Source organism: Pinus tabuliformis, chromosome 6 (genome assembly GCF_031772625.1).
Source record: "Pinus tabuliformis cultivar Carrire ecotype Pingquan chromosome 6, CPIR1, whole genome shotgun sequence".
Classification (NCBI taxonomy): domain Eukaryota; kingdom Viridiplantae; phylum Streptophyta; class Pinopsida; order Pinales; family Pinaceae; genus Pinus; species Pinus tabuliformis.
In genome coordinates, this window is record NC_142292.1 from 1,130,782,196 (window position 1) to 1,130,804,302 (window position 22,107).

A 22,107-nucleotide genomic window follows, 5' to 3' on the forward strand; every position below is an offset into this window, starting at 1 on the left:
TGTTGACCTAATTGTTGATGGTCATAAGTCCTAGGGTGTGCAACTAAGCCCTAGTCGAAGTTTGATTCTCTAGGATGATAGTGTTTGTGAATTCTAGGGTTTTGTAACTAAACCTTAGTAGAAGTTTAATTCTCTAATATATGATGACAATGTGATAATCTAAGATTTATAAAAGATTGTTGAAATCTGAAATTGTATTGTGATTGGTTTTGATTATTGAAGCTTAATGACTCATGTATGAAATCTAGGACCTTGCACTGAATCCTAGCGGAAGTCTAACATATGAGTTATATAGTTGTTGGATGCATTAAAGAACTATATTCGTTTGAATTGCTTCTAAGGTTTGCAATATATTGTAATAGGGTATGTCATAACTCGGGAAGAAACATTGAAGCCCTAGATATAATGAAGGTTGCCATCTTGATTGAGGTGCTAGAAGTCTTGATGATGAAATCTAAGGTTTATGACAAAATCTTGGCATGTAGTTGAAGTATAAAAGTATGTGTTTTTTGTTTGTGAACCTAAGTAAGTTTAGGCATTTGATGTCTAATGTCTAATGCTTCAATTATTATATGATTCTGATATAATTAACTTCATGCTTCTATATGTATTTGGTTGTACTTGTTATCTAAGTTGTGCAGGTACATAATCTTCAAGATGGTGAAGATGTTCGTAAGTAAAGTTGATTTTGTTGATATCTGATAGCATCGAATGTGCTCTAAGTCTTAAATTTTGCAGGAAGGCTTACGCACATGTATTCCAAAGAAGCCAGAAAGCGTTTTGGGAAATTCCACCCAGAAATAGTTTTATTAAAATAATTAATTATTTTTAATGGGTCCCTAAGTCTAAACTTAGGAAATTAAAATAATTAATGGGTATTAATCTAACTGTGGGTGTAACTTCTAGAAGAAGACGAGGATCAAGCAGAAATGATCTTAGCCATTGATTAGCTTCTAATCTAGGTCGTTGAATGTCAACGAGGAGATTATATAAGGAAGCTTGAGGGTCATTTGGAGGACACACAGAGAGTTCAAAAGATCGAATTTCTGAAGCAAAGCAGCTGCCAGAGGACAAATTCGAAGTGCGCTTTTGTAGTGAGGGGCAGGGATAGTATCCACAGGAAAATCTTTCCTGGTTGAAGGATACTCAGCAGAGAAGGCAGAGGGAGATCGAGCAATGGCAGCGCTGAGCCAGAGGGGCTGATGTAAAGGCAGCGCTAAAGCCAAGAGGGAGTCTGAAATTGGCAGAGGGAATTCGAGTTTCAAAAGCCAGGAGACGGGGTGTGAGACCGAGACACAGAAATCTGTTGAAATTTCTAAGTATTACTCATTAGAAATTTTATCTGCATTCTCAGGTTCATTTCTCCTACTCGTTAATTATGAACAAATTATTTTAACATATAAAAATAGAAATAAACACAATACAGTCTCAACCATTTACAAATCAACAGCTGAAAGAAATAGAAAACACACAAGTGACACCGTTATTTTTGGACAACTCGTCCCCGGAAAACCCAACTAGGAAAACCAGTGCAGCAATTCGGAGGGTTATTTTATCATGCAGTCTTTCCTTGGGTACAACTGGGTGCCAAACCAGCTCACCTGACAAAGAAAATAATCCGACAGTAATACCTCTCTATTCGGAAGCAGATATTCAGAAAATCTGCCACGAAATTCTCTCCAGCACAATTGAACCTCAACGTCAACCCACCTAGCCTCAGCGTTAGCGCAGAATCCTCTACGTCAGCGCTCTGAGGCACTGCGCAGCCTCTACGGCCTTCTACGTCACTCCTGCAGCCTCCGCGTGGATGACGCAAGCCCTTCTGGCCTTTGCGCAGTCCCTGCTAGCTCTATGTCGCTTCCTCTGGCTCACCATCTGCCTTTCTCTGCTTCTGCGTTGGTCTCTCAGCACCATCTCTGCCTCTCCGTCTCATACTCATTGCCCCTCGTTGCAACTAATCACTGATTCGATTTCTCTTAGCAAACCCCGCTCTAGAAAATCAAATGACTGATCACTCTGCTGCCTTCTCCAACTGACCCTCAAGCCTCCTCTTAAACTTTTCCTGTTGGTCCTTCAACGGCCGAGATTGCATCTCTAATCAACAGCTAAGATTATATTTGGCTTGATCCATGTCCTTTGGAACCATCTAACCCAATTTTATATTAATACCCATTAATATTTTATTTTTCCTAAGTTTAGACTTAGGAACTCCATTAAAAATATTAATTATTTTAGTATCTCCTTAACCAGGTAGAATCTGCCCAAACCATTTCTGGTCTTGGAGATTTCATGTGCTTTAGCCTCTCCACCAATTTTCATGGCTAGAGCACATCTAATGCTACCCCAAATCAACACTCCCTCTTAGTGAGCATTGTGCACTAGTAATACTCCACATTGAGCATCACTCTGATTATACGGCACCAGTACCTGTGTTGATGCTAAGCCTCCCCACCCAACATCCTCTACATTGTTGCATCTTGTATTGCTGCCCATGACTCTGCCACTGCCACTGTTGCATCCGTACGGCACCTCCCTCTGCATTTGTGCTGCTGCTGGTCCATTCTCCCAACACTACATCTGCACTACAACCCACTCTCATCATGTTGCATCGTGCTACTGCCAACTGCTACTGCACTGCAACTCAGTTACTGAGAAGTAAGTAACTGATCCACCCAACTACTAACATCCCTATCAAGCTAGAAACACTCCCGATGCTCAAGCTCTCTCTGTCGTTATCACGTGCTCCCTCTACTGCCTTTGTGTTGCTACAACAACTCCCTGCCTCTCACACCGTTCCAAACCTCTCTGTGCCATCCTACATTGTTGCAACCTCCTTTGTGCCTCTCGCACTGATGCAGCCTGCTAGCTCTGCGCTGCCCGGGACTCTTGCACTGTAGCACTCTATGTCGTTGCATCCGCATCCGTTTTTCCTAACATCTGCTAGTCCTGCTACTTCTCACTTTAGGGCTCCCATAGCAAGGTATAATCCAACAGTTTGGGTACCTCAAGGATCTTGCCCCTCATCGCATGTAGTCTCCCCAACTACATCTCGATGTCTCCCCATCTCTTCTCTAGAGGTACATGGGCACTCATGGCACAATCGTCATCCTCCTCTACCTTCGTCGGCGATGCCTTGAAGTCAGAGGCCTCTCCTTTGTTCTTCTTCCTCAAACACTGGTTCGCATAATAACCTAGTTCCCCACAGTTGAAGCACTTAACCTTGGAGAGGTATTTTTTCTTCCTCTTCTCCTCCTTCCCCGTGGATGCCAGAGCTACATCCTCTTCCTCTTCCTTCTTGATTTGAACTCCTTTGCCGCTTTGGACAATCGTTTGATCTCTTCTTGGCGAAGAGTCGCCCACAATTCCTCTCAATCTCGAAGATTCGCCCTGCCCAGTATGCTCTGGACAAATGTCTCCCACTCCTCGGAGACTACGTTTAGTGCAGTCCTCACCATCAACTCTTGATCCAGCATGGCCCCTATGGAAGTCAATTGGTCCCAAATCTCCTTCAACCTCCCGAGGAAGTGATCTATCTGCTCCCCCTTCTGCATCTGGTATGACCACAGCTGATTCTCAAGTAACATCTTCCTCTGCACGAAAGTATGTTGGTACAACGTCTTCAAGGTGTCCCACATTTCCTTTTTCGTCTCCTTCTCGGCAATATGTTGGACCACATGATCCTTGACCCCATCAAGGATGATGCATTTTTCTTGGTCGTTGCCTCCTCGTACTTCTCATTATCACCCAAGTCAATTGTGATATCCATTGTTCTCAAGGCGAAGGACTTGATGCGATGTCTATCTAGAATGGATAGGATCCTGGCCTTCCAGACCACAAAGTTGGACACCCCGTCCAGCCTGTCCTAATCCCTCAGTCCATTCATGGTCATCTCTTTGCTCTTCCTTTCGACTCCTCCAAGTCTCCACTTCCCTCTAGAAGTTCTCTTTTCGACTCCCTCTCAGTCGCTACTTCTTGTCTGGAAGATCTCTGCTAGACTCTCTCTGAATCTCGATTTCCCTCCTAGAAATCCTCCTTCCAGCTGTCGAGTCACACCTCTCTGATCTCCTATGCACCTACAACAGTGATTTGTATTCCTTGGCTAGAAATCTGCCTCGATGGCAACTCCCTCTACCTTGGTTTCTCCCGTTAGGTACTGTTCTGACTTGGCAGCAACAACACCCCACCAGCTTCACTCCCCACAATCTGGCCACAGCCTCCTATGCCCCAGCAACTGAAGGACTGAGCCTCTAACCTCTACACAATCCCGGCATTTGCTGAAATGCTCCCTTAGCCAACTGTGTCAACCCTCCTAGTCTTTGTGTGGATCTGCGTGAGCCTTTTCTACCCTCCTTAGCCTCTGTGCTGGCCTCTCTCTGGCCCAAACTGATGATGCAATCCCTTTGTGTCAAACCTTCTTCGTTGCTTTCTGCTAGGAACAGCTTCTGTCAATCAGGACAATTGTTTCCACTGCAAATGCTCTGCGTTAGCTAGTGCCTTCAGCTCTCTTGTGATCTGCAACCACGCTTTGATACCATGTTGAAATTTCTAGGTATTACTCGTTAGAAATTTTATTTGTATTCTCTGGTTTATTTCTCCTACTTGTTAATTACGAACAAGTTATTTTAACATATAAACATCGAAATAAACATAATACAGTCTCAACCATCTACAGATCAACAGCTGAAAAAAATAGCAAACACACAAGTGACACCGTTATTTTTGGACAACTCGTCCCCGGAAAAACCCAACTGGGAAAATCGGTGCAACAATTCTGAGGGTTATTTTACTATGTAGCCTTTCCTTGAGTACAGCTAGGTGCCAAACCGACTCATTCGACAGAGAAAATAATCCAGCAGTAATAACTCTCTATTCGGAAGCGGATATTCAGAAAATCTACCCCACAAAACCCTCTCCAGCACAACTGAAGCTCAATGTTAGCCCACCTAGCCTCAGCGTCAACCCAGAACCCTCTGCGTCAGCCCTCTGAGGCACTACGCAGCCTCTACGGCCTTTTGCGTCACTCTTGCAGCCTCTGCGTGGATCACGCAGGCCCTTCTGGCCTCTGTGCAATCCCTACTAGCTCTATGTGGCTCCCCTAGCTCAGCGTCTACCTCTCTCTACTTCTGTGCTAGTCTCTCTACACTATCTCTGCCTCTTTGTCTCGTACTCACTGCAACTGATCATTGAATCGATTCCTCTTAGCAAACCCCACTCTAGAAAATTGAATGACTAATCACTCTGGTGTGTTCTCCAACTGACCCTCAAGCCTCCTCTTATACTTTTCTTGTTGGTCCTTCAACGGACAACATTACATCTCTAATCAACGGCTAAGATTAGATTTGGCTTGATACATGTCTTTTAGAACCTTCTAACCCAGTTTTATATTAATACCCATTAATATAAAAAAAATTCCTAAGTTTAGACTTAGGAACTCCATTAAAAACATTAATTATTTTAATATCTTCTTAACCTGGTAGAATCTGCGCAAACCATTTCTGGGTCTTGGAGATCTCATGTGCTTTAGCCTCTCCACCAATTTTCATGGCTAGAGCACATCCGATGATACCCCAAATCAACAAAATCGAATCGCCTGTGCAACGAATCGATTAGCCAGAGGATTGACGTAGACACTGCATAGAGGCAACGCAGAGGCAGCGAGAAAATCCTGGGGCAATCTTTCTAGGGTTGGATCAATCAAGATTCCCAATGATAGTGTGAGGTAACCTCACAAATCTCTATGAGGATTATTCTCTGTAACTAGATTGTCGAGAAGGCTTCCAGAGATATATCCAAATTTTATTACTACATAATAATAAAACCCTCAGATCTGTTGCACTAGCTTTTCCCGCATTGGGTTTTTCCGAGGACGTTTGTCCAAAAACAACTGTCATTTGTGTTGTATTTTTCTCTATTGCTCAGTTTCTTGTTTCGACATATTATTTTTGGTTGTAAGCTGCAGTGTATGTATTTCAATGTTTGTTGTAGGAAACTGCAAATAACTTGTTCATATAAATCTAACAAGTAGGAGAAATATCATCAGTGTTGCAGTAGGAATTCCTGGGTTTAAGGAAATGGTATCGGAGCGAGTGCAAGTGAGACAAGAAGAACCGTGCCATAGAACCGAACGTTGGGCAGAAAAGGAGGTCGAAAAAGCTGCAAGAGGCAGTGGTTCGAATCTCCAGAGAGGTTTGCATATTCCAAGCCAGGAGGACTGAATCTTTGAGGTAGTCTCTCTTTGAGTGAGTCGACAAAGAGGAAGGGCTTCGAGATTGAAATTTTGTTGTGGAAGAGGGAGCAACGTTGAAGCCTCAGCGTGAGGAGGAGCTGGTGGGACACAGTTTTTCTGCAGGTCGTTTTGCTGGGCAAAAAGACGTAAGAAGAGAAGAGAAACACTATGAGGGAATTTTTCCTCAGAAGACTTCCCACCAAGAAGTTTGTTTTCTTATTAGCTGAGCAACAATAGTAAGAAGTAGAGAGGAGCAGTTCGACAGTTCTTTTGTGGCAAAAATGGCAACCATGTTGATTTGCTGGGTAGCAACAGATGTGCTCTAGCTCCAAAATTTTGTGGAGAGACTAGAACACATGAGATCTCCAAGACCTGGAAATCGTTTGGTGAAATTCCACCTGGATTGTATTTTATTAAAATAATTAATATTTTTAATGGGGTTCCTCAGTCTAAACTTAGGAAAATTAAAATATTAATGGGTATTCATGAAAATATGGGTGAGAAACTTCTAAGAGACGAGGATCAAGTCTAATTTAATCTTAACCGTTGATTAGAGATTAGATCACGGCCATTGATTTCTCAACAGGAAAAGTATAAAGGAAGGCTTGGGGTCAGTTGGAGAACACACGCACACAGAGCAGCGCTTGAGCTAGATCGAAATTATGGAGCGTGGTTCGCTGAGAATTTCGATGTAAGCTTCTTGTGCAGAGAGGGGCAGTTTGGCAGCGAGACTTTCGTCCAAGGCCAAGAATAAATAGCAGAGAGGCAATGCAGCACCAGGGAGAGACAGTGCAGCTCCAGGAGGGTGACGCCGATGCTAGAGGGTTGATGCAGTCATGCAGAGGCAGCGTTGGGGTTTCTGTGAGGCAGATTTGGCATCAATTCAGCATATCGATTTCTGAGCTAGGAAGGCTCACCGAGAGGGTGACGCAGTCCCAGCACAGAGCTGGGAGTAGCCATCACTGCACAGCACTGGGATAGCGCAGTTCCATGTGGGGTTTGTTCATCCTGTTGTTGGATCCGCCAAAATATTTGTCTCTTGATAGAGGTACTTCTATCAAGTTTATTCTCTGTTGGGTGAGGCGGATTTGGCACCCTAGTTGTATTCAAAAATCTGCATAATAATAAAACCCTCATATCTGTTGCACCAGTTTTCCCACATTGGGTTTTTTGGGGACGTTTAGTCCAAAAATAAATGTGTCCTTTGTGTGGTTGTCTCATTTATTTTTCAGTACTTGATATGTATATTGGGGTAGGCTGTAGTGTCTTTGCATTAATATTTTCTAAATAATTCTGAAAATAACTTGTTAAAATGAATAACACAAGTAGGTAATGCAAATCAGCTTACTGCAATAGGATTTATGATTTGTTAGATTCAGAAATTTTCACAAACCAGTGGTTTGAGAGATCATTACAAATTGGATGGGTCATCCAACTAAGTCATCTGGAAGGCAAGGATGTCATTATTTCTAGATGAGCATGCTCTCAAGATATATGTTGACAGCATGGTGGATGTACCCGCAAATCAGGGTCCATTGAAGAAGTACAAGACATAAATGGAGAAGGCAAAGAGAATGATCCTCGACAGAGTGAAGGATCATGCAGTCTATCACATCGCTAATAGAGGGACCGCTAAGGAGATGTGGGATGTGACGTCTACGTTGTATCAGGGATCCTCTGAGCAGAGGAAGATGTACTTACAACAGAAACTGAGATCTGCACAAGATGCAGAAGGGAAAGAGCGTAGATCCATTCCTCACGAAGCTTCAGGAGACCCAAGATGAGTTATCAGTTGTGCAATCTACAGCTCAAGATTTTGAGTTGGTTAGACTAGCCCTCAATTCTGTCTCAGATGAGTGGCAAGTCTTTGTCCAGAGTATCTTGGGTAGGGCGAATTTGCCGAATTGGGATGAGATGTGGGCAGCTCTCAAGCAAGAGGAGTTGAGGAGAGACTTGGTCAAGTGTAAGCTTGACGGAAGCAGCAGCAGTGGGTCGAAGTCGAAGGAGGAGGATGAGAATGTAGCCCTTGCATAGAAGGGGCAGCAAGAGCAGCAGAGGCCGAAGAAGGACGTCTCGAAGATAAAGCGCTTCAGGTGCGGGGAGATGGGTCACCACGCAACACAATGTCCTCTCAAGAAGACGGACAAAGATAAGAAGCACGATCCAAACGCTGCACCCACGAAGATCGAGAAGGAGGAGTTTGCCACGACAGCCAAGATACCTCCAGGAACAAGGTGGGCTAATTTGACGTTGTAGTTCGAAAGAGATACAGATAGGCATGATCCTTGAGAAGCCCACCTCTCGGATCAATTCCTTGCTATGTAAGCCCGGATCAAAAGTAGCCGGATGGACCTGTGTCAGTTGGTGCAGAGGAGTGTTGGAGCAACAGATGCAGTGCCTAGAACGCCAAGTCTGAGCAACATAGTGCAGAGTTGTAACAGTGCAAGGAGGCACGGTGCAGTAGTAACAGCAGCGCAGTGACTTTAGAGGGATGGCGTGGGACTAGCAGCAGTCATATCCTCAGCATCGAGATGCATCTATGCTGAACACTTGTTCAGATTTTGGGATGTTTTTTTTAGTTGCGGTGCAAAGGTAGTTCGCAGTGGCAGTGTCAATAGCAACACAGATGTAGAATTTCGAAGGAAGTTGCAGTACGAATGCAGTGATGACAGTGGCAGGCTTAGCATAAGTACAAATGCAGCATTTGTGCAATAGTTGGTGGAAAGCATGTCAGACATTAGCAGAACAGAGGACGATGTTATGAAGTTAGGGTGATGTTATAGTGGGAGGCATTACTAGAGCACATTCTTGGCTAAGAGGGAGTGTTGATTTCTGGTAGCATCAGGTGTGCTCTAAGTCTCAAATTTTGCAGGAAGGCTTAGGCACATGTATTCCAAAGAACACAGAAAGTGTTCTGGGAAATTCCACCCAAAAACAATTTTATTAAAATAATTAATTATTTTTAATGGGTTCCTAAGTCTAAACGGAGGAAATTAAAATAATGAATGGGTATTAATCTAACTGTGGGTAAAACTTCTAGAAGAAGACGAGGATCAAGCAGAAATTATCTTAGCCATTGATTAGCTTCTAATATGGGCCATTGAATGTCAACGAGGAGAATATTTAAGAAAGCTTTAGAGTCATTTGGAGGACACACAGAGAGTTCAAAAGATCGAATTTCTGAAACAAAACAACTTTCGGAGGAGAAATTTGAAGTGAGCTTTTGCAGTGAGAGGCAGAGATAGTATCCAAAGGGAAATCTTTCTCGGTCGGAGGATACTTAGCAGAGAAGGCAGAGGGAGATCCAGCAGTGCCAGCGCTGAGCCAGAGAGGATGACGCAGAGCCAGTACAGAAGCCAAGAAGGAGCTCGAAATTTGCAGAGGGAATTCAAGTTTCAGAAGCAGAGAGTCGGGATGTCAGACTGAGAGGCAGAAATCGAATCACCTGGCCAGCAAATCTACCAGAGGATTGACATTGTCTCCAGTGAGCTTAACATTGGGCTAACGCAGACACCGCACAAAGGTAGCACAGAGGCAGCCAAAAAAGCCTAGGGCAATCTTTATGGTGTTGGATCAGTCAGGATTCCCAATGATAGTGTGAGGTAACCTCACAAATCTCTCTGTCAAGATTATTCTCTATAACTGGATTGTCGGGAAGGTTTCCAGAGATGTATTCAGATTTTACTACTGCATAATAATAAAACCCTCAGATCTACTACACCAGTTTTTCCCGCATTGGGTTTTTCCGGGGACATTTATCCAAAAACATGTGTCATTTGTGTTGTATTTTTCTCTATTGTTCAGTTTCTTGTTTCAGCATATTATTTTTGGGTGTAGGCTGCAGTGTACGTATTTCAATGTTTGTTGTAGGAAACTGCAAATAACTTGTTCATGTAAATCTAACAAGTAGGAGAAATATCATCAATGCTACAGTAGGAATTCTCGGGTTTAAGGAATTTTCACAAATTTGATCAAACGTGATGAAGAAATTTATATGAATGATGATGATCAAGAAGGATGGAAGCCATGAAATATTCTTTGATGTTGTAGAAAAGAAGTTGATCTCCCTAAGTTAAGAGGGAGCCTACATAAAGAAAGTAGTGTATCTCTGAAGTTGAGAGGGAGGGCATACTATAGTCATGAGGGATACCTTGAAAAATTGGAGAATGCATAATAAGGAAAGGAAGTTGAATGATTGAGGAAAACTTGATAAGATTTTTTTGGAAAGCCTCGAAGTCCTACTATGATGAATTGTGAGGCAGCATCAAGATGTCAAGGAACCCCAAAGATTTGTGTTTACTCATGAGCATTTGAAAGATTGTTACTAATGGGGGTTGTGATTGTTTAGGTAAATCTCTCGATGTTTTGGAAGTATGCTTGATGTTATCGATATGTTTGAGAGAGATTTGATGGGGTTGAGGTTTTGTGTGTAAGACACATTGTTGACACTTTGTGTTGATGTCTGGATCCTGAAGCAGGGAGGGTAGCATTGGTCACAGAGCTCTAACTTTGGATACGCACCTAGATCCCTGGGTTGATGGATAGCAAGTAAGCATGATGGTACCTAGAAAGGCTGAAAGTTTTAGTCCATCTTAGTCCCACTTATAGATAGATTGCCCTGATCAAGAATCTAGTCTATGGCACCGTGAGTGCCTAAACTGTTGAAGGACCTTGGATAGATTGTCCTGGTCAGGAATCTAGTCCATGGCATTGTGGTGCCTAAACTCTTCATAGTTCATATGTTTTGAGATCTTCCTTATACTTGTTATTATGAATACCTCCCTAGTTAAGAGGCAGTGTTGAAGAATGTAACTAGGTTTGGTCTTCATAATTGTATTTGAGTCACAATGAAATGTACTCATGAAAAAGAATTTTATATTTGTTATTATGACTTATTAAAGCATGGGTTGCATGCTTGGGTCATCATGTTTTAGGTCAAAGTCCCCATTGAGGACTTCTAAGATTTATTCTGAGTCATTAAAGTCATTGTCCATTTCAAGACACCCTTATTGAGCTTTTGAATCATGTAAAAAGAATAAATATTGAGTCAAATAGGTTGTTTGTCCCCTCCACACCAAGTCGGCCTCAATCTGGGTAATTCGACCTCACCAGAAGCCTATATATACAAGTAGATCAAATTCATTTGGAGCATTCTCTCTCGCACACACAAGTTTGATATCCAGAAGAAAGCACTGGAAAAGAGCAAAGAAATGAAGGAGGGCTAAAGTAGTGTGAAGTTGGAGAAAGAGGACGAAAAAGAGAATCGAAATTTGTAGAAATTTCTCATTTCCCACCCCGGTTTTCAGTTTCTCCTTATTTCTCCCATATAGTTAAATGCCCTTTCCCATAACCATACATTTAACAAGCTGGAAAAAATAAATTTGCTGAAAACACAAATTCTGGAAATTTTACAGAATGTTGGAAATTGCAGAAATAAAAATCAGCAGTAATAAACAGCCATTAAAACACATTTAAACACTGAGATTTTTGGTCAATGTGACCCTGGAAAAACCCCCTACAACTCTTGGGGAAAACCAATTTGAGAGCTCTTCTTTATTTCTGGAAAATGCCTTTTTACAGTAGGAGAAATGTTCAGCAAAAAAATCAGCAAACAGACTTTTACAACTTATCTCAGCCTTGTTGAAACTCAACCTTGCCGATACACCGCTGCTGATACTCCGCAGCTGTTACACCGCTGCTGATACACCGCTACTGTTGTTGATACACCGTTGTTGTTGCTGATACACAGCTACTGATACACGTTTTTGATATACCGCTATTGTTGCTGATACACCGCTGCTGTTGCTGATACACCGCTGCTATTGCTGATACACAGCTGCTGATACACCGCTGTTGTTGCTGATACACCGCCCAGAAATCTCCCTTGCTGATACACCGCTGTTGTTGCTGATACACCGCTGCTATTGCTGATACACAGTTGCTGATACACCGCTGCTGTTGCTGATACACCGCCCAGAAATCTCCCTTGCTTTCTTGCTCTCCTTCTCTCAATCTGCTCATGAAAGAATTGAATCGAATGTGTGATCTTTTCCTCCTTTTCCTCCCTTAATATAACTCCAAGTGACTCTTGGGTGATCCAAGTGACTTTTGGGTGATCTCTAAATCCAATGGCTGAAATAGATTTAGATCAATGGCTGAGATTAAATGCTCATTTAAATCTCACTTTTTATTTTTTAATTCACCCCACTTTAATAAAGACCCACTTAGTCATTTATTTCCAAAGTCACTTTTCCTTTCTAATTTTTCATTGACTTTATAAAAGTCATTTTAAAATTAGACTTAGTAACTTTATCTCTTAAAGTCACTTTTAAATTAGATTTAACTTTATAAAATTATAAAGTCACTTTAGGAGAAAAATTAAATTCTTTTGGACACTTTTCCCTAGGCCAAAGATCAAAGCCTAAGGGAACCACCTGTCCTCTAGTACCAAATTTCAACAAAATTTTGGGCTATCTATCTCTCTCTCATGTGGATTCCCCTAGGAGATCGAACTCTCTCTTGTCAAGTTGAAGTTGTTGTTGCTACTGCCAATCGCTGGGTTGAAGTTGCTGCTACAAGTTGTTGCTGCTAGGTCGAAGTTGCTATTGAAGGGTCATCATCTACAAGAAGGAAGAAAGGGCTGACTTGGTGTGGAGGAAGTCTGGGTCTAGGTCAAGAGCCTTGGATTATCTCAAGGAGTTATTAAAGAAGAGTTGTTGACTGGGTTTTCCCCTAGATAGGGGTTTTCCCCTGGTTGTCTGCCTATACCTAGTGTTCGTGATCTTTGTGCTATTGTTATGGTAATTGCTTAATGAACTACAAGATAAAAAAAAGAACATAAAGATAAAATAATTACAAGTAATTATCTATATAAGAAAACCTTTCTGCCTTTCTGATTTTCTAACAGGGGTAACATTATTACATGATCAAAGCCCAAAAATTTGGAACAGAAGCCCCATATGAAGTCTCAATTTGCCCCTGATTAACAAGCTTGGTTTTCTTAGATGCACTAATAATTAATTGTAACTAATGGTGAAGATGCAACACTGGACATTGCGTGTGATTGGCAGGTGGTTTTCATTATACGTTGGGCACATTAACTGGGGCCCAGATCCACTAGAGGAGCATTATGACACCCTCCAAGTGAAGAGTTGAGAGCCATGGGACTTCTGTCACTTGCAGAGCATCATTCTAATTCCATGGGCACCTTCATCACCCTAGCAATTTGTGCTTTTCCCCACATTATTCACGAGATGATGCACTTGGACCAACTTAGTATTATATATGTGTTTTGGCAGCTAATCTGAGGCCCAGATAAGGTTTGTCTCACCCCTTCAGACATGGTAGGGCTAGCACCATCCTCATAGCCCTCAATGTTGGAGTAGAACCAACCTATTCTATCACCAGGAGACCCATGAGACCCATTTTGTGCCCCAAGCACAAAATTGGGGTCCACAAGGTGATTAACATGGAGATTTAGAGGTCATCCCCTAGATCCAAATTTTTGGAGCCCTCCACACTCAACTTGGCACTCGAGGAGCCCAACACATGCCCTAGAAGGGCTTACACATGCATGACATCAGCATTTCAACCCTTTTGTGGGTTATTTCTTATGTTTTACAATGGCTATGAGGTTGGCTTATAACCTTACCTAGTATCAAGCCCATTATTTTACAAATTGAGGGGCTTTAGGCTAAACTTAGAGATCATTAGACATTTATAAATTGGAGAGAGACCATTTCTTTTCTCTCATCATCATCATTTGGAGAATTCATACCTCTAAAAAAATTCACACTTGTTTCCTTCTTGGCTATTGGAGTATTTTGGATGCATTTCAATGTGTGGAAGTTATTTTGGATTGTCTTTGGAGCTATTTCTTTGATGAATGGATGGATATATTGCATGTTATCTTGTAAGTTCTTATTGTTGAATTTTGAGATTGTCTAATGTATGGAATTGTTGCTTCTAGATTATACTAATTTGTGCCATAATTTGTTGAAAATTAATTTTAAAGGCTATCTAGTTGATAATTGCATATATTACTCATTGTATAACATGTAATGAATGTTCCTAGTGGAGGAATTCTTATAACTCTCCATCAAACTCCATTTATCATTGAGTGGGTAAATGTTGGAATTTTGATACCTAGGGCATCAAATTTCGGCTTCCTTAGCAACAAATTTGGCTTATTTAGAGCATCCTTGACTCCATATGCCCAAAGGAAAAGGCACCAGCCCAAGTCTTTGGTGATCAATCTTAAACTTTCTCCACAATTTTCTCCCCTCAAACTCGGTCCTTTAAAGGTAGGGTGAAAATCTAGGGCTTGGAGCGAAATTTTAGGCAAGAGGATTTTTGGAGATTTGAGAACCTAAACATCAACAGATAGGTCTAGGCTACCTAACCTATCAATTTGGTGGGCATCCACTCAAATTTCATCCATAAAATCTCTTGCCCTAGGTGTTGCTCTAAGAGGGAAACCTTAGTCTCTTTTCTTCTCAACTTGAGGACTTCCTTGAAGGTTGTATGAGCTAAATATTAGTTGAAGTATATCTCAAGAAGCCTTTTTTCTCTGGCCTTGACCTTGTGAATACCTATCACTATCGAAAATCTCATAACCCTAGGTCTTGAGCCTTCTTTTCTTGCGCTTTTCTTTGAAAGCATTTTTCTTCTTCGAAGCCTTGTACCATTATTGAGCCTCTCTCTTGAATGAACCCTAGCTTGATCACTCTATGTCATATACCTAGCAAATCTATTTTAAGTGATCTCTCTCATTACTGAGACTCCTCCCATTGGTGAAAACCCATAAGGAGCAGGGGGTTTTGGCTAACGTGACATTAGGCCTCTACCCCATTATTAACACTTTGTCTAGCTCTCGTCTTGTAGGGTTTCCCTCTCCAAGCCCTGCTAGATTTTGTGGTAACACGGCCCACCTGGAAGTAACAATTCGACCCTCTTGTTGGCCCGTCTGAGAATCTAAGTTCAACCCTCTTAGAATTGTCAATTCAGCCCCTCCTCGAATAGCAATTCAGCCCTCTTGAGATTAATAATTCAACCCTCCTGAAATTATAAATTCAGCCTCTAGAAGCTGGTAATTTGACCTTCTAATTCGATCAATTCGCCCACTTATGTGAAATAACAACTCACCCTCCTGAAATTATCAATTTGATCTCCTCTAAAAAATAGCAATCTGATTCCTTGATTTATCAACTCGACCTCCTCTGATAAAATAGCAATTCGGCCTCCTGATTTCATAATTTAGCCTCCCCTGAAGACAATGATTCGACCTCTTCCGACAGATGATAGTTTGGCTTCCCTGAATAAGCAATTTGGTCTCCTCCTAAAAATGATGATTCGGCCTCCCCGAATTAGCAATTCAGCTTTCTCTTGAAATGATAATTCCCTAGAGTAGCTAGGGTGGATATTTCACCACCAAAGCTAATCGCTAACAGCTAGGGTGTATAGTTTCGACACCGAAGCTAGGCATTGCACAATGGTTTCCCTTCACTCAATAACCTATGTGAACACCAAGTAAATTCACAAATCAAATCTCACACATACCCTTTCCTCAAGCCTCCTCTTTCTTTTATAACATTTTTCCTCCTAAAACTACCATGGGTGGTTATCAATAACATGGGTCACTTTATTTTCTAAAGTGACTTACCACCTTTTATTTAATTATTAAATTAATATCTGATAATTAGCTGGCTGACCCCCTTTTTTCTCGACTATAACCTATGGGGATCATGACAGGTTATTAAGCCGAACTCCCTGCTGCTATGTATTTGAAAGGGACATCATAGCTCAAGTAAAATATAAACAAATAAACTGTTCTGTGACAAAAAACCTTTTGCAATTATATCTGAAAACCTCTTCTATTTTTCATCTGCTTTTATTTTCATGCATTGACATAATGAAGAACATATTGATATGTACAGAACCATGCATCTAACATGCCAATGTGTCCATGTGCTGTTGATCATCCTGCTTATAACCACGTAAAATATGGATAAATACAGAGGTTAGAATAATACAGACTATCTGCATTTTTTAAAAAAGTAACTCTTGAAACATCAATATCAGTTACTGCATCTCAGTGGCAAGCACATTTCGAAAACTAGCATTGAGAGCTGCCAAAAATCCATATATGTCAATGTAATCATGTCTACATTAAAAAAGAAGAGAAGATGCCCCTACGCAAATTGCTGACAGTAGAATATAACAAGAAAAAAGTTGACTGTACAAAATTTATATCTTCTGTAATGATTAGTACTCCACTCTTTTCTTTTATGACTAAAGAAAATGTTCAAAGAGCACAAAAGAAAGGTGCAGATCTGAGCACCATACCCTACACTGAAGATTGTGCATAAACTTTTGAACACTGTACTGCAGGTGAAATTCTCAAACCTTATAGTTATGATACTTATACTTTTGTCTTTTATTGAAGTGGTTGATACTTTGGGAGAAGCCTTCGGAAATAAGGATCCTTGTGGCATCCACACCTTCTTTCAAGGAAATGTCCATCTGCTACCAATCAAAAATCCTGTCAACCAAAATTGTTTGACCACTGGATGTCCTTGCAGATATAGGAAAGGAAATATGACCAGTTTCTTCAGTATTTACTTTTTATATTAGTTGTCAAATCTACTTCTATAATTGGCTACTACAAAAAAAATACTTCATATTTAGATTTTAGAAACAAGTTAGATTGCAGGTTGACAGCATAGACCTTTTCATGCTCCATTGTACTGAACTGTTGGAGCACATAAGCTTTAGGATCCATGCTTCCAGGTGGGTTTCCTATACCTGAGAATAATGTATGATTGCTTCTTTGAGGAATTTCATTTGCTACAAGAGGATAAAATATTATAGGTAATGATTCATATGTTGCTTGAGTTAAGAGCTAACCAATACATAGCCTAGGAAAGTTCCGATTCCCTTTCAAATGATTGATCACACTTTTTACTCTGCAGACATTTAGAAACAATGAAGAAATTAATCCTTGCAAAATTTAAAGAAAACTATTCATGTATTGCAAAAAATCAAAAGATAAACTAAGGACAGCAACAAAAAACAGCCACACTTCCCCCAAAATTGTTCTTTGTTAGCTTCAACATGCTCCAGTAAGAGGGAAGGGATCATACTACATGCAAAAGATCGTGAAGAACATGCACAGAGAATGAGCTAGAGACATGTCTATGTTCTTCTTCTTCTTTAATTGAAATTTGCTTTCATCAATTTCACAAAATAATTTGCAGTTCGGGCAAGGCTATTTCACAAGGAAAAGGGGTGCATGAAGCAGGCCACCACTATCACAACCATCAAATGGTATGGTGGTAATACATGCAAAATGGCATTACAGTAAAAAATGGAAGCAATGACAAGAGGTGTTAGTCACTGTCCCCACATTTCCAGAAATAATACCATAAATATCAAAGATATAGCAATTAACGACCTTTTGGCTGAAAGCATATCATAACAAGGGTCATTACAACAGGAGGAATGGAGAATTAGTTATCCACAACAACCATACTAGCTGGTCATAGATGGTTGTAATTATCGCTAGCCTAATGTAACTTTGAAGTTGCATCCAGGAGTGATAGATCCCAACAATCGACATCCAGTTTTTTCTGATGGAAGCCAATGATTAAGGTCGAACCCATATGAGGTACCTACACAATTGAAGTGGATGCCTTAGCCACTGCCTTCTTGATTTGTCTTATCCTTTGGAAGTCATTGATTGCACTTCATCCCATAGTCTAGAGCAATGCTAGGAGGATGCAATTTTAGTCTCTTCTTTTGTTAAACATTTTTCTCATGGAAACTTACTATTTGTGCATGGCACTTTACTCTCATGGCTGTGTAGGAGACCTCAAAAGGTCACCTAGCAGTGAGGAATAGCAATGATCATAATGTGAAAATAAATGTATCCATATGAATGAACACACGGAATGAATATATGAGATGATACAATGTTCAATGTATAGAATGAGACCCCATAAAAAAAATGATAAAGTGCCTCTCAAATAGACATAACTACTACACAATCATTGATAGCTGAACAATAACAATATCTTCAATATGATATCAAGGTATATAGTACACCTCCCTCCATGGTAATGTTCCTCCTAGAAGCTAAATTAAAGACTTTGCCACTAGTTAACAAACTATTGTACACTTTGTTAAACAATTGTTAGTAATCACGAGTAGAAAATAATTTCCATGAAAAATCAAAAGTGCGTCATACAAACACCATTTGTCAAGAGGAAAGGAATTCAAAAATTTATTTGAAATTGTACATAGACTAAAAGGACAAAGATTCCTAATTTGATCATTATAATCCAAGGAAAACTTATCTTCAAAATCTTGAGTATTAGTGAAAGGATTAGGACATAGACAAACTGCATGGAAAAAAGCCATTGTACATATTGGAAATAAAGATTCTCTAAGGAAACAATTTCTCGGCATCTAAAGATGTTGTAGGATCTTTTGATGATGTTGGGTCAACATCATTTATGTTTTCAACACTCTTGAATTCATTGACTTGTAGAATTGCCAATGTCACTTGTGATGAAGTTATCACCTTATGTATTTGCGGAACTAGTTAGATCTAGTTAGACTGTTATCAAATGATTTTACTAATTCAATTTCGTTTTCAACAAAATCGATGTGAAAGGTTCTTAATTGGTCTCGGATTTCTAATCTCATATATATAATGCCAATATCATAAAATGATACTACTTCCATGAATTATGGTGGTTGAGATTGATTATTGTTGGAAATGTAATCCTTAGGGTTATGTAAATTGCAACATTCACTTTTGTGGAAGGTGAAAAGCCACAAGTGAATGTGGAAGAATCATGAGAAGTCCAAGAGACCTGTTTGAATATGAAACCAAGGGTCATAAAGACATGTATGTATAATATCATGTGAATAATATGCATCTCATGCCTTACCTGAATCTGTCTTTCAATTTGGTGAGTCTAACAGCAGTATTAGAGCTAGTTGAACCCATTTCCCACACAAAAATGTTTCTAGTATCTGACCTGTCACTTCTACCGTTCTTGAATGTCAACTCTACCCATCAAGTAGAAAAGACCCCTCGTCAGATCTGTTGTAGCATGCATCTTTGAGTCTGTAAAGATATTTCCTTTCTTCCAGTGCCAATTATGTTATTTTTTGTAGCATCGGATGTGTTCTAGCCACGAAATTTGGTGGACAAACTAGAATACATGAGATCTCCAAAACCCAAAAATCGTTTCTGGAAATTCTGCCTAAAAGTGTCTCAATTAGATTATTAACTGATTTTTGGATATTTCCTAAGTCTAAACTTAGGGAATATGGTTAATTAATCAATATTAATTAATATAAGGCGAGAATGATCTAGAAACTCACACGGATCGATCTAGAGATGATCCTAGCCATCAATTATGTTTTAATCTGGGTCGTTGGTGGTCCAACGGTGGACTATAAGAAGAGATCGATGTGGTGATGGAGAAGACACTTAAGCAGATCGATTTCTTAGCAAATCAATTTCCAGAGTAGTAGCATTCAGTTGTCAGAGAGAGTAAGAGATCGAAGCAATGAGTGAGGGGCAGGGGCAGTGATCCGGAGGAAGTTTTCCAGATCTAGGGAGGCAACAGCAAGAGGGCCGAGTTATCCCAGTGAGGCAGCGCAGAGCTCTGTGCAGTAGCTTCAAAGAGGGTAGTTTGAATCGCTGGAGAGAAAATCATTCTCAGATCCAGAGGTCGGGCAGAGGTTCCAGAGGGCCAGAGAAACGAATTTCTCAGTAACAGAAGGCAAAACGACTTCATTAGAGACTAGTCAGAGGCTAGACACATAGTGACTGCGTAGTCCAGCGCAGAGGGTGACGCAGAAGCTTCAAGAGGCCGAGATTTTTGTAGGAAAGTTATGTCGAGATTACTTGTGGAGGAAGGGTAAATTCCCTTCAATAATTTTGCCAATCTTTTCTTGTTGTGGATTGCCAGTTTCAGGCATGCAGATTGCACTCAGATTGTCACTATTGCATAGTAATAAAAACCCTCACTACTACACCGGTTTTCCCAAGTTGGATTTTTCCGAGGACATTTGTCCAAAAATAACTCTCTCATATTTTATGTGTGTGTGTTAGCATTTCTCAGTTTTCAATGCATTATTTTTCCGCAGTATTTTATTTGTGAAGGTTGCAGTGTGTTTATTTCAATATTTGTCGTAGAAGATAAATTGTTAAATTAACTAACAATTAGGAGAAATAATACAAGTTGTTGCAATAGGATTCCATATTGGAATTTTCACATGGTATCAAAGTGCAGTTGATCAGTCGAAGAGCTCAAAAGCAAAAGAAGGGATTTCGTTGTTCAGTAAGAGAAACAGGTCGAAAGTCCCAGGGGCAACACAGTCTTCTTCCAGGAGGCCGAGTTACTTGAGGAAACTCGATTTTTCAGAGCAAAAAAATTCGATTTTCCGAATCGAGTAATACCGAAGGCAGAGGGAGCAACTCAAAATTTTTCTGTTGGGAAGATCTCTAGCTGGACGCAGAAGGTTTTGCAGTAGTTTGCTAGAGCAGAGCCAATGCCAGGTGGAAAAGAGAGAAGCACACATAGCTGAGGGAAAATTTTCCTCAAGGAACCTCTAGTCTCAGAAGTTTGATTTCCTTGCAGATTGGCAGTAGTTGTGAGTAGATCTTCTCACTCCAGAAGGGAGTGCGGATAGCAGAGCAGCAGCCAAGCAGTAGGAAAGAGGGAGTTTTTGATAGTTCATTGAGATGACCACTACAGGGCTTCGTGATCAAGAAAGGTTGGATGGAGCTTCCAACTATGTCATCTGGAAGGCTAGGATGTCCTTCCTTCTAAATGAATATGGCCTAAAAGCCTACATTAATAATGTAGTGGCAGTTCCCCAGCATGCAGATCAGCAAAAAGAATACAAGGATATGGCACAGGCAAAGCAGTTGATCCTGGATGGAGTCCGGGATCATATAGTCTCACATATAGCTGGCAAAGATACTACCAAACAGATGTGAGATGCTCTCTCCACATTATACCAGGGAACTTCCAAGCAGTGGAAGTTGTTTCTTGAGGAGAAGTTGAGATGCATTCAGATGCAAAAGGGGGAAGGCATAGATCCTTCATTACCAGGATTCAGGAGGTTTGAGACCAGCTGTCAACTGTTGGGGCAGCGCCTCAACCCATGGAGCTAGTGTGATTGGCACTGAACAATGTCTCAGAGGAGTGGCAAGTCTTTGTCCAAAGCATATTGGGCAGAGATAGGCTACCACAATGGTACAGGATGTGGTTTGATTTGCAGCAGGAGGAGTTGAGATGAACTTTGTTAAAGAGCTCCATCAGTGGCAGCAACAGCAGTGGATTTAAGGTGGTGAAGGAGGAGGAGAATGTGACCCTCACTTCAAAGGATCCCAATCAGGGGCAGGGAGCAAAGGAAGAAGAAGAAGGACCTGTCAAAATTCAAATGCTTCAGATGTGGTGAGCTTGGTAACTACATTACCTAGTGTCCTCTCAGGAAGAAGGACAAGGAGGAGAAGCAGGACCAGCTGGCAGCCTCAACAGAGATCGATCGGTTGTCCTCCATGTTGAAGCAAGACTTCGCAATGTTTGCAGATATACCTCCAGGAGTAAGGTGGGGAGATTTGGTCCTGTAACCCCAAAGCACTACAAATGGGCAGAATCCTTGAGGAGTCCACCTCATGGATCAATACCTTGCTACAGGGGCCTACAGTATTCAGTAGCAGGATGGATCAATGGCAGTTGATGGAGTCAGAGACCGAGTGATAGTTGTAGAGACTAGTAGCAGTGAGATGTTGGGGAGCGCAGTGCAGAGTTGGCAGCAGTGTAGTTGGCATAGTGCAAAGTCAGCAGTAGCGCGGA

General features: G+C 40.9%; 1 protein-coding gene across 5 annotated transcripts in view; it reads right to left on the reverse strand.

The window, feature by feature from the left end:
• Positions 1 to 16,245: 16,245 nt before the first annotated feature.
• LOC149262861 (peptidyl-tRNA hydrolase, mitochondrial-like) overlaps positions 16,246 to 22,107 on the reverse strand; it is a 160,183-nt gene continuing 154,321 nt past the window's right edge. For 4 of the 5 annotated variants that reach the window (XM_089425339.1, XM_089425338.1, XM_089425348.1 and 1 more), the window contains 3 exons: positions 17,132 to 17,190; positions 16,953 to 17,029; positions 16,246 to 16,747 (listed from right to left, as the gene is read on the reverse strand). In XM_089425339.1, coding sequence (XP_089281465.1) covers positions 16,625 to 16,747; positions 16,953 to 17,029; positions 17,132 to 17,190 — 259 coding nt within the window. In that variant the 3' untranslated portion in view covers positions 16,246 to 16,624. Of the gene's footprint in view, positions 16,767 to 16,952; positions 17,030 to 17,131; positions 17,191 to 22,107 lie in introns of all 5 variants that reach the window. The other variant, XM_089425344.1, reaches the window with a different exon arrangement.